At 43.8% G+C, this 13,804-nt stretch overlaps 1 protein-coding gene across 1 annotated transcript in view; it reads right to left on the bottom strand.

The window, feature by feature from the left end:
- Positions 1–13,804, bottom strand: part of LOC139266620 (triadin-like) — a 563,562-nt gene that overhangs the window by 381,137 nt on the left and 168,621 nt on the right. The window contains exon 9 of the mRNA XM_070884212.1: positions 2,628–2,684. Coding sequence (XP_070740313.1) covers positions 2,628–2,684 — 57 coding nt within the window. The remainder of the gene's footprint in view (positions 1–2,627; positions 2,685–13,804) is intronic.

Raw genomic sequence — 13,804 nt, 5'->3', positions numbered from 1 at the left:
TGTTTTCAATTTGATACCATCCCTTATTTCCTTAATTAGCCACGGATGGTTATCCCTTCTTTTACAGTCTTTCCTTCTCATTGGGATATATTTTTGTTGAGAGTGATGAAATATCTTTTTAAATGTCTGCCAGTGTAAGCGTTTTAAAACATATAAAAATTAAATTTAATCATTCATTTTTATGTTATAAATCCTGTCCATTAAGGTAAGTTTAATTTTAACCCTATTAAAACACATAAAAAATTTCCCCCAAAATATTTTCTTTTCTAAAACATTTAATTTCAATTAATTTTAAACATATGAGTTTTTTTTTTCATTTGTTATGTTTTGTTTCTTGTTTTATGAGGGTTTTCTCATTGATAGTAAGGATAGAACTCGCACAAACGGAGATCCCATTTTTATCAATGAGAATACTACCTAGTGATTTGTGGTCCAGGCCCATGTGGCTCCAGTATTTCTGTACATACTGGCAAGTCATCTCCCCATACGCGAAAGGCCTCCGAACGCAATCGCAAGTGCCTCCGTGACCACCAGGTATTTTCGTTAAAAAAATTTTGGTCGGAGGCGTTTGTCCGAAGGAAGCCTCTGACCGCAATTTTCCCCCATTATTTACAAGCATATCAGTATAGCCGCAGATAATCTGCACTGGTCTCACACATGTCCAGAAATAGACCATTATAACACATTCAGCCCATCAAGTCTGCACTGGTGATTTTATCCCCATAGGATACCCCATTTAATCCCATTCTCCTCTTTACTCCCCATACCCAATTCCAATTGAATTCAGAAATGTACTTCCTTTCTCTTTTGCCATTTATCTGATTCCTTTCTCAGAATTTTTCATCTAAGTGACGTGACTCAATAGTTAGTCATGGCCTCTCCGTGGCCTCCAACTCTCACAAGTCTAACTCAGGAATGTTGCCAGGACTCAAAATCCTGCACTCGAGAATGGGAGTTCAGTGTTTTTATCACTTCTTCTCCCTTCCAATTTTCCCCTGATGTTCTGTCCTTAACTGAAGACTTTGGTTGTGAAACCATTCTATGGGTATTAATGACCATCTGATATCTTCCCCAAGTGGCAGATCTTCATGTATAGTAATATCAAACCAGAAATGTTGTTATTCATTCATTGATTCTGAATCACTGTTTTCATGTGCATGATTCAGGGGGACAGAAGAAATTGAGAGATAAAGACGGCTCAGAAAATGAACCAGGGTATTTCTACTTTTATTTTTGGTGGGGCAGAAGCTGCACTCCTGTCCCTTCCCAGCCCCTCAAATAACTTTGGCCCACAAGTGGCCCATGCGAGTCCCCCTCCACCAAAGGATGCCCTCCCGATCCAGGCTCCGATTTTTATCCAGTTCAGCTTAGGAGACGGCTGATTTCCTGCACTCCCACAACTGGTGAGCTCCATTTGATGCCCGGAGCTCACCAGTTGTGTGTAAACAAGGCCTAGGCCTCAAAATGTTGTGCGCCTCAAGTTAGACAGGAAAATAGAACTAGAGAACATCAATTTTAATTAGCGAAAAATAAATTTTACATATATATTAGACAGAATTTCTTCACTCAAAGGATGATAAATTGGAATAATCTGCTGGGCAAGATAGTAGAGAAAGACAGTGGCCCTGAATTTCCAGATGGTTTTGGGTATAGTCAGGGAAAGTAATGATTTTTGGCAACAAAATAGGGCAGTAGCCGTTTCTAAAATGTTTTGGCTTCAATTGCGCAGAATTCCTTCATGTTGTTTGGCCTTTTTTGCAATCTTCCTAATGAGTTCCGAGTTAACACATTTTACATTGAGGGCCAGTGGTGCTGCAGCCCTGAATTTCTGTGTTATGCACTCACAAAGCACTCGGGATAAATTAGACTGAGAATTATAAGGTGCAGCAGTTGTCAAGATCAGTGGAGACAGGCAGAAGTGGGGAGTGTGTGAGCCTGAGCAGTATGGAAAGTTTCAATTGTGATTCTTGCAGCATGGAACGTCCTTTTCCAGTGATTTTTGACTAACTGCTACACAATCTTGGATTTATTTCTGACTGCTTCTGAGAGTATGAGACCATTGGGAGATTTGGACCACAGTGAGGAGATGTATATAAAAAGATAGCACTTCACCAAAGAGACAACAGGGTAGCTCTACCATTTACTGTGTAAGGATCTGCAGCCACGGTCACCTGCTCTGTGGCAATGAAGGTGACCACTGCACTCAACTTTCACAGACATGTGATCTCCAGAATATCAGCCAGGCTGCAGTGCAGGCATACATTCATCAGATGACTGATGTACTTTATAGAAGAGCTGGGAAATTCATCACCTTTGGCATCACAGCAAAGCAGCAGTGATATTGGACCTTCCATTTATACAGGGTTGCTGGCTTTTCCAAAGTCCAGAGTGCAATTGATGGCACACATGTTGCTTTGTGAGCCTTTACAGAAAACACCCTTCAACTTCCTCAGCAGAAAGGGCTTGCACTCCCTGAATGTACAGATTGCGAACATGCAGAGGATCCTTCATGACAACATCCAATATGCTGGAAGTTGCCACAATGCCTTCATCCTTCAAAATTCAGACCTCTTTTGCCTCATCAGGGATGAAAATCAATGTTCATTGCTGCATATACCTTTACCCACCTGGTTTTACTGCCAATGCTGGAGCAGCTACTTTTTTCTTTGAAGCTACTTCTACTTCTAAAGAGGAAAAACAATGCAAACCTTTAAATTTATCATTAACAATTGGAGTAATTAGTTCAATGTATATGCAATATTAGGCACAATGAGAAATAAACACTATCCATTTTACAGAATAACCAAGCAACCATCACATCACAATCACTGTTCAACTGCATCCCCAGTAGAAAATGAATGATAATATCAAAATCATGGTGAGGAATGCAGATGAAAATTAGTAGATAAATTAATGGAAATGAATATTTCAACTGGCAGAGAATATACATCCCTAAAATGAGTATAGTAGATCAAAAGTGAAAATGTGCAGGAGTTTTTAATGAACTTGTAGACACACTTGATTTATAAGAACAGGAACAATTGCCTTATCTAACATGGTTATAATGAATGCCCCATGCTTCAAGTTGAATTGGAAGCTGTAAGAGAAATTTGGCATTAGGGGTACCAGCGGGACAAGGGTTAAAGTGCTGGTTCCTGCAATGGCCCATAAGGAGGTAAAAGGCCCCTCATCGGCCTTGTACCAAGGCTCCAGAAGTTATCAATTCAATAATATTCCGACAGGATACGATGTGAGAACCTAAACAGACATTGATAAGACCTTGCGAAGAGGCTCGAGGCACCAAGGAAATGTATAACAAATTCCGACCTAATGAAGTCATTCTAGTCACGGCCAAAAGCGGTCACGAGGGTCTAGGCCTGTCAATCCAAAGTAGCACTAATAAGGTAGTCCAATTAGAGAAGTAGCACTGATAAGGTAGTTCAATTAGAAATCTAGGGAGGTCTTGTCCGGGAACAGAGGGGTTTTGAAATGTATAAGAGTTGTATGATTGTGCTGTTCGGAGAGCATCTTCACTCACAGGCTACTGTGATAAGAGGTGTTCCCGGACATTCGTAATAAAGATCGTTATACTTTGCCATCCGTCTCTGTCTGCTAACTTCGAGAATTGCTACGTGGGCTGGGGCGAGCGTCGACCCTCTATATCAGTGGGAGAGGAAGCCTTCCCATCTCCCCCTAACAGAAGCCTTCATATTGACAAAAGCAGTTCAGTTGCACCTAAGATTATAAGAAAGATTAGAGCAAAAATAATCTCTTTGGCTCCTTAACCCTTTTTCCTTCTTTTACACCGGTGACTTGAACAGGCGGACTTCTGTGCTACAGTGGGTTGAATTGCTGGGTGTCAGAAATGCAGGCACTTATCTAAAACCCAGAAATAACAATGCTGTGCCAATCAAACCTGTTGTTTGTTGGGAATAGATGGAGGTTATCAGTCCGTCATAAGATCCGTAATGATATTGAATGCTACTCATTGTGGCTACAATCATTCTCTTACTAAATCTCCTGTTCCAAGAAAAGAAACTTCATACATATTTCTGGTTCATACCAGATATTCATATGAATTTTAGCCTGCTGCCGATAGGAATCATTATATAAGGCCTGTATCAAATAAATGTGTCACAAGCCTCAATTTTCCAATTTGGGTGCAGTTTACACCCAAATAGTTTGAAATAAGTGTTATTGGAACACAAATAGATGTGTGGCTTTTGAACCCAAATTTTTAATGGTCAGCTTATTCTCATAATTATGCATAGCTTCAGATGGGGTTGTTTTTTATAGTAGTTATGGTACTGGACTAATAACCCAGAGGCCTTGAGTTCATAATCCGACCAGGCAAGTTGTAAAACTGAATTTAATAAATCAGGAAAAACAAAATGACCAAGGCACAGCCAGTTTGATATAAAATCCCAGCTGATTCACTAATGCCCTTCAGGGAAGGGAACCGACCACCTCTACACAACGAAAGTCTCACAGTACGAAGTTGACTCTTCGTGCCTTATGGTAGTTTATCAGGCCATTAGGTTGTACAGACAATCAATACTTTAAGGCCCACCGCCACTTTCGAAGGGAAACTAGGGACGTGCATATCCCAAGAGTAAATTTTAAAAAGTGCAGATTGGGATATGTGTAGAGAATTAACTTTTGTTGTACAACTAGTTTTGGGAGAACGTTAATTCAAGTGCCCTTTTTGTAAGGGCACAAAAAAACACAAATTAACTAACAAATATTAAAGGGAACCTTGACAAATCAAATTAACTTAAAATTTTGTTCCCTGCTGAAATGATGCACTCCAGTCCCTCCAGTGCCCACCTCTCGTGGAAGGCCACGAGCGTACCAGTGGACACCGCTTGCTCCATCTCCAGGGACACCCTGGCACGGACATACTTTTGCTGTACACCCGCCTGTGGCACAGGTGCAAGCTTACACAGAGGGAGCAGAAAATTGCACGTAGATGAAAGAAATGGTGCAAATAATTAAACGGAGGCGTCAGAATCGAAGCACTGGGAAAAATTAATGGAAATGAAATCTAAGGTGCAGGCGTGAGTCTGCATGCAAGTGACTGCTTGATAGTTGCTGTTGTGGAAGTGAAGATAGTTGTAAGGGGGGGTTGCCATTCTAACACATCATCCTCATAGGTCAGCATTGCAATAATTGAGCAAAGTTCAGGCCATAGCTGACCATTACTGTCACCAGATGTGCCAGTCCTATTCTGCATGGCAGCTGTACATATCTGTGCAGCAGATAACACAACTCTGCATCAAGTTCTCTAATGACCAGTGAATGTAGGTGTTTCCACGCCTAGAGTGGTAGATAGTGGGATCTTAGCAGGTGAGTCCAATCAGAATGTGCTGGCTGTTAATCACCCGGGCATACCTTCTTTCACATGACTTACTATGACTGGGCATCCCACAATATCTTCTGATTTACACGCTGTACATGGTGTACGCATGTACTTCTTGCTTTACCCCCTCCCATTACCACAACCCTACCCTACCCTCATTTCACACATCCCAAAAATCCAGCCCGCCCAGCCAATGGTTCAACAAAACAGGGAGAGGAGAGTGAAGAAGAAGAAACACCGTCACTCGATTTGACACTCCCAGCCATCAACTCCTCGAGGTCGTCCTCCAAGGCCATCTGCAGTGTCCCCCACTGAAAGTCAGCACCCTTCCACCAGCCATGCTGCAGCCACTGGGGTAGCACTGCATAAGAGCACTAGGATAGGCAAAAGCACACACAAGACACTCATTAAGGGAATCCACAAGGGTGATTAGTTAATTTTTTGATGTAATATTGCATGCATATATGGATAAAGTGGGATTGTAAAGTTTGCTTTGTGGTGACTTTTATTTCAGCATTGTGGCCAAGAGGACATGGTGATAGTCAGTAACAGAGGGAAGGTAAGGTGTGGGACAAATGTTGAAAGGGGAATTGGGCTTGTGTTCACTGATACCACATGCGGATGATTTGATCCTGGATATCCCGGCCTGAAAAGGGCTGCTGGGTTGTCTCCTTGCTTCCGCTTTCTCCTCTTCTGCTTCCTCCTCTTCCTCCTGTTGCTCCCCCTCCTCCCACTGCTAGCGACTTGTCCCCTTTGCTGCCTCTGCTCCATCTCCATGTCATGCTGCAGCCCAAGAGGGACTGCAACCAGAGCCCCCATGACTGTGAGCAAGTGTTGTTTTCAGAGGCCTTAGTTAAGAGCCAGTGTTGCAAATATCAAGCAGTACTCCCTGCACACTTTAGCAATTTTTAAATGTCTTACACCAAGCCACTACTCCAATAAAGTGTAAAGAAACCAGTACAAAATCAAAAATCTAAACTTACCTGAAAGTTGCGCATGTCTCTTTAAGAAGCGCTGACAGGGGTCCATCGTACAGTTGCACGTTCAGCTGTGCGGCTTTGGAGAGGGCATTAGAAGGAGCGGTGACAGCCAAAATACCAGATTCTGCGCCAATTCAGCATTGCACACTGACGTCACAATCTGACTAATTACCATATCTGGAGTGAGCACAGGAACCAGCAGCATTTCCGACCTGCTCAAAATAGCAGCCTCCGCGTTCTACGCCAGAAGTGGGTGAAAGCAAGGCGGCCGCCATTTTTTCATCCAAACCAGCCTTAACAGCTGCGGCAAATGGGCCGAATTTCACGGCCAGAGATTGATAGATTTTTTTGGACTCTATGGGAATCGAGAGATATGGAGATTGGGCAAGAAAGTGGATTTGAGGTAGAAGATCGGCAATGATCTTATTGAATGGCTGAGCAGAGTCGAAGGGCCGAATGGCCGAATACCAATGCTCCCGTTAAACTGCGCAGTCGCGCAGCACTCTGGAGGTTCCTCACAAGCCGCTCCGTGGCTTTACAATAGAAAAACCGCACATGTGCGGAAATTTGAATGAGCCGTACAGCCCGTTAAAGGGACCATGCACCCAAAAAAATATTAGTGGGAACATTGACTACTCCTGTTCCTATTTCTTATGTTCTTATCTTATGTAACTATCTTGTATTTATGGCCCTAGTTTGGGATTCCCGCACAAGTGGAAACATTCTCTCCACATCTACGCTGTACAAACCATTCATGAAAAAAAGCCCCAACTTGTTCAATCGTTCCAGATACAGGTCGCTGTAATTTCTCAGTTCTGGTACCATCCATATTTATTGCACTTTTTTCAGTGCTTCTCTGTCCTTTTTATAGTATGGGGACTAGAACTGTGCACAGTATTCTAATTGCAGCCTGACCAGGATCCTAAACAAGTTTAATATAACTTCACTATTTTTAAATTTTGTACCCCTGGAAATAAATCCGAGTGCTTTGTTAGCATTTTTAATTGCTTTGTTGACCTGCGATGTTGTATTTAATGATTTGTTCACCTGTATCCCTAGATCCCTTTGTTCTACTTCCAAAGATATCAGATAGGGGCATTTTGGGGGGAAACTCACTGTTGCCAATAACGGTGCTGGGGGTAAATAAAATGAGAACAACTGGCATAATAGCTCATGAGTACCTAAGTGCCAATGGGGAAAAAAAATTGAGAAAATGGTTAAGAAATGGCTGAAGTACATGGAGCCGAAATTCAGCTCCCCAAAAAGGTCACTTACCGCCAGAAAGCAGCGGTCAGGCAGCGGAGTCGAGCGGCAGCCGACTTCCGGCCCAATGGCCACCACCAGTGAAATTTAGCTCAGGGATTTTTCTGGCAGTCCCCACTTCCATCCTGCTGCTGCTGACCATCCTAAATATGTCATCAAAGGGTGCACCGTTGATCTCCTGCACCTCCATCGCACCTCCAGCCAAATTCACCTGCAAAGATCTTCAATCCGCCGAGCGGTGTCCCCGACAGCTTTTTCTGTTGGTGCACCTTGTTTTCTGTGTGTGGGACTTGGCTGTGCGGCGGCCATTAAAGGTGAGGGCCCACTGCCGCGGCCACCATTTTATTTCTTTTGCCTGCTGACTTCCAGTTCATCCGGACAATTATGCCCCTGGGTTCGGCCGGGCCACCAACAGGCAGCCTGGCACCCCCTCTTGGGTGTCGGACCACTGGCCCAGCCGAAACCCTCCCTGGTGGCCCACTGGACCGAACCTAAAGAATCGCTCCTTCTCTCCCCTTTAAGTGACTGATAGCCGCGGAGACTCCATCCTGCCTCCACTTTCACCCCTCGAGAGTACTTACCACCCCACTTCCACCCCCATTATGACCGACTTCCAGTCCGTTTAAAAAAAAAAACGACAAAGAGCTGAATTTACTGAAAGAGGCGACCTCATCCGACGCGGCAGAAATAACACTTCAGGAGCGGATGGTGAGATCCATTTCGGGTGGGGGTGAATTTCGGCAACCACCTGTCTTAACATTGCTGTATCCTTTCCATGTCCTGCAATGTCTAGCAATCCTGGATGCCTATTTCTCACACATATGATTATGAATCAACATCCTGCACAGAAGAGCCAGAGGCAAGCATTTTGATTTCAAATAATTTATTGGGGCCTGTTTTCCTGTCTCTAGCATCCCAGGTGAGTCAGTTCCTGGGGCATTACAGAGAAGCAAGGGAGGCAGAGTCCCATCGCACTGGATACCTGTCCTTTTGCAAATGACATGCATTTCCTGGGGCTCAAGGGGTGGTAGTGGGAAGCTCCCTCCTGAAACAAGCAGAAGCATTCAAATGACATTAAAATAACATGCAAGCAACATAATAACAGCTTCCGTGTCATTTCCAGTATTAATGATGGATGAACGCCTGGGTTACAAAATGCTGACAGAAACTGCAGGTTCAGCATTGTGAGAGTACCTCGAGACTGCAGGAGCATTAAAGTGGCAGCCAGTATTTTTCACTTAGCTTAAGGATAGCCCACTCTCACAAACACTTTGGTGCAACAGGATAACACTGCATGGATGGAGGTGATTTTGTTGTGATACCAGCAGCCACCAGGACACTCTGGCTTTTAAAGCCTGCAGCAGCTCACAAATATGCAATAGTGAAAGAAAGAAAAGCAAGACTTGTATTTATATAAGCGCCTTTCACAGACACCAGACGTCCCAAAGCACTTTACAGCCAATGAACTACTTTTTTAAAGTGAAATCACATTCTAATGTAGGATATGTGGCAGCCAATTTGCACACAGCAAGGTTCCACAAACAGCAATGTAATAATGATCTGTATTAGTGATGCTGATTGAGGGATACATTTTGGCCAGGACACCGGGGATAACTCCGAAATAGTGCCATGGGATCTTTTACACTCATCTGAGAGAGCAGACAGCACCTCAGTTTAACATCTCATCCGAAAAACAGCACCTCCAACAGCACTGCACTGGACTGTCAGCCTAGATTTTTTTGTGCTTGAGTCTCAGTGTGGGACTTGAACCCACAACCTTCTGACTCACAGGCAAGGGTGCTACCAACTGAGCCATAGGTGACACTGATACGTACAAAGATATATATCAAGAATTCTGTGCTACCTCAATTAATGAATGAGGCACAAAGATATGCATTATATCAAATATAATCAAATTATGTTCCATGGGATTATTAAATCAGGTTATGTGAATCATTACCAAGACCGTTGTCAAGATTTCTCACTAGTAGTAAAGAGTTGTCAAGAGACATTGGGACGGATTTCCCTCCCCTTTCTACCTGAGTTCCAGTCGGGTAAAACCAACTCAAAATGCATCCGGGCATGACGTACCCACCCCAGGCGTCGACTGCTGGCTCCAGCAAAGTCACAGACCTGAAACGTTGACTCTGTTTCTCTCTCCAAAATGGTGCCTGACCTGCTGAGTATTTCCAGCATTTTCTGTTTATATTTCAATATACACTCATCCTGAAAGGACTTGAACCCATCTATATTCACAGATTCAGGCTGTTCCCATGTCCCCAACATTGTCCTAGCGGAGGAACACCCTTTGGAAGAGGTTTGCATCCAAAAGTGGAGGAGGAAGGTATATTGCTGCTCCAGACCTGAGAGGCCTATAGCACCATTAATAGCCTTTGACTTTAGGACCTTCTGGCTGCTGTCCAAGAATGGCTTCCTGATCCTCTGACTGCCCCTGAAAGAAAAATATTTACCTGTTTGGAGTGCAAGGAGATCGTTGATAGCCAATTCTACAATCTGATGGTGTGCGTGAAACCTCTAGGGGACTTTATATATTTTGGGCCTCCACCAGGTGAAGACCCAGGAAAATGTGGTGGGAGCATGTTGACTCCAATGTGTTTTTCTCATTGCATCTGAAAAATATACTTAACCCTACACAGGATTGTGTCACACTTTCAGATCATAAATATCACTCTTAAGATTTCCTCCAGGAGAAAAGTATAGCGTTGCTGCAGGCCTGAGAGGTTATAAGTAATTTACATTTATAAACAGAATGAGTGACTGTCTATCCAAATGAATCTTGGAAGGTCTGCTCTAGTGTTATGTAATGGCTGTTTACTTTGAGTAAACCTTGAAGTAGGCCTTGGAAACCCACAGGGATGTGCGGGGGTTAAGGGTAAGGAAGATGTCTTCCAGGCTAAGTGGCAAGATGTGCCCATCTCAGTCTGCTGGTGGTCCCACCAAATTTCCCAGGGTCAGTGAGAGGTCCACGAATTCATATGTGATGAGCGGGAACCTACACAAATAGGAGCGCATCTAGGGCACTACAGTTGTATAGGGCCTTGGTGAGGCCATACCTGTACAACTGTATTGTGTACAGTTTTGGTCTCCTAACTTGAGGAAGGACATTCTTGCTATTGAGGGAGTGCGGCGAGGGTTCACCAGACTGATTCCCGGGATGGTGGGACTGACATATCAAGAAAGACTGGATCAACTGGGCTTGTATTCACTGGAATTCAGAAGAATGAGAGGGGATCTCATAGAAACGTTTAAAATTCTGACAGGTTTAGACATGTTAGATGCAGGAAGAATGTCCCCAATGTTGGGGAAGTCCAGAACCGGGGGTCACAGTCTAAGGATAAGAGGTAAGCCATTTAGGACCGAGATGAGGAGAAACTTCTTCACCCAGAGAGTGGTGAACCTGTGGAATTCTCTACCACAGAAAGTTGTTGAGGCCAATTCACTAAATATATTCAAAAAGGAGTTAGATGTAGTCCTTACTACTCGGGGGATCAAGGGGTATGGCGAGAAAGCAGGAATGGGGTACTGAAGTTGCATGTTCAGCCATGAACTCATTGAATGGCGGTGCAGGTTCGAAGGGCCGAATGGCCTACTCCTGCAACTATTTTCTATGTTTCTATGGCCCCAAGTTTCGGCCCCCACCGAAAACGGCGCACCTCCGAGCTGGACGTCTGTTCTTCGCGCCTAAAAGTGCACTAGAAAAAAACTTCGATATTCTCCGGCTCCTCGGAGCTCGAACTCAGTTTGGCACGGCGCGCTCTTCACAGCGGGGGGCGGAGCCAAACACTCGCGCCGATTCTGTAAGTAGTGGGGGGCGGGTCCAATTTAAATGAGCCAACGTGGTGCCGGCAACCCTGCGCGCGCGTTGGAGTGTGCGCGCACGCGCAGTGTCAAACAAACATTGGCACTCGGCCATTTTTAAAAGGACTCAGCTGCCGTCGAACCACTGACGCCGCCCCTTAAGCGTGGCCGAATGGCCTCAACCCCCTTAAAAAGCTGCGTGCGTCCGGTGTTGATCCTTCGGCTGCTGGCCAGCCACTGACGCCGCTCCTATCCCATGGCCGAATGGCCTCAACCCCCTTGAAAAGCTGCATGCCTCCGGTGTTGATCCTTCGGCTGCCGGCCAGCCACTATCAGCTCGAAGGCTGCTTGCTGCCGCTGTTGGGGCTGCCATCGAGACACTGACGCCACACCCCTGCCTGTCTCCAACATGAAAGGCCTGCCTGAAGCACTGCAGCTCAAAGGCTGCTGATGTTTCACACAGGTAGGAACATGGTTTATTTAATCTTTTCTTTACTTATAAATTTTTACTCAGGTTGGATTTATTTGTATAATATTTGTATAAGTATAACTAAGGATTGATTGTAGAATTTAATGACTTCCCTTCCCCCCCCTCCCCCCCACCTCGTTCCCTACGCCTAATTTGTAACCTACGCCTGATTTTCTAAAGTGTAGACAAGGTTTTTTGAGTGTACAAAAATCTTCACTTACTCCATTCTAAGTTAGTTTGGAGTAAGTTTTCACTGTGGAAACTTTGAAAACAGGCGTAAGCAGCCGGACACGCCCCCTTTTGAAAAAAAATTCTGTTCCAAAGTGAAACTGTTCTAACTGACTAGAATTGGAGCAAACTAAATGCCGAGAATTTGACTTTCTAAGATACTCCGTTCTACATCAGTTGCTCCAAAAAATCAGGAGCAACTGAGGCCGAAACTTGGGCCCTATGTTTCTATGTTACTAGTCCACCATAGAGGCTGCACATTGCAACTGAAGAGTGCTGGGCCTTTGGGCGGCCCATAGAAACTGAAGGTAACTGCCCAACAGTACTCTTGGTAAAAGTGTAACATTGATCTGTTTTTTGATTTTAAAAATTCAAGGTTGAATTTGTGGGGGGGGGGTGGTTGGTGGGAGGCAGGCTCGATTCCTTGTATAGACCTCCTGTGGGCCCACGGCTGCTAATCAGCAGTCACACCAGGTGTATCAACCTACCACATCCACATCGATTGAGAGAATGCAGATGTGGGAACTCGAATGCTTGGAGTCCCCAATCCCACTCCAGTCCCCTCTTAAACCACTGGGCTTGTAACAGGTAGGTGGAGGCTTCATTTCTTTCAAGGTCAAGTAAGAGTACCCACACAAGACTAAGAGCCAACATATCCAGATCCCGGCCTAAAATCTGACACTTGCAGCAGAGTCCTGCCAACTCGGAGTATGATTGAGGATCTGTAAATTTTCAGGGTCATTATATCTCATGACATTGAAGAACTCAATGATGTTTGTTTTCATGTTTGCTTGAGATGGACAAGCCAGTGGGACCAGAAATAGCCCAGGATCTGGCCGCAAGTATTATAATTAGCCTAACACCAGCTAATCCACTGGGTTCAGGGCAGAAAAAAATGGCAGAGTATAAAGGTTGCACTGCCACCAATTCATTGTGATTCCCAGCAGACCTGAAAATCCAGATCCTGGCATTGTGTTGATTGCTCTGTTTGACAGTTTATATTATGCCAAGAAGTTCATAACTGAATGTAATTTGGTAAAGGATGAATGTTCTGAGAAATGTAATCTCAATAGATTCCAGAATTTAAATTTTCTTTCTTAAAATAAAATTGATATAGCAACTTGGTTTATCACAGTATTGTCATATACTAAGATTACCATTATAGAGAGCTGATTAGCACTGCATAAATTGGAGGCAGAGCTAGCCTGGATCCCAGATAGGCTAGCTGCATACGCACCAATAAATTGTCATGCTGGTGGGAATAAACCAGTTAAGTTATCTATCAAGATTTAAATTACTTTTTGTTAATCCTTGAGCAAACACATCAGCATAGTAAAAAAGTACACTTCCATCTCATATTTTTCCGACCTTTCTGGTGTTAAATCTGCTAAGCCTATGATTGGTTTTCTGATTGAACCTTGTTGCAGTTTTTCACTAAAATACTTCTTCAGTTCTTCAAATGATGACACCATACATTTTTTAAAGTTTTTTTACACAGCACAGTATTTTGATCCAAACAATTAATACTTCATTCTTACTTCCAGGCTATACTAGTATTTAACTGAACTGCACTTTGTTAGATATTTTAGAAACTTTAACTATCACATGTATCCTAGCTGGGCTATCACCTCGACAGCACTAAATCAAGATACATTGGGGGTCATGTTAACTTTGTGTAAAATGGAT

Source organism: Pristiophorus japonicus, chromosome 7, assembly GCF_044704955.1.
Source record: "Pristiophorus japonicus isolate sPriJap1 chromosome 7, sPriJap1.hap1, whole genome shotgun sequence".
In the NCBI taxonomy this organism is placed as follows: domain Eukaryota; kingdom Metazoa; phylum Chordata; class Chondrichthyes; family Pristiophoridae; genus Pristiophorus; species Pristiophorus japonicus.
This window is presented reverse-complemented; position numbering and strand designations above follow the sequence as displayed.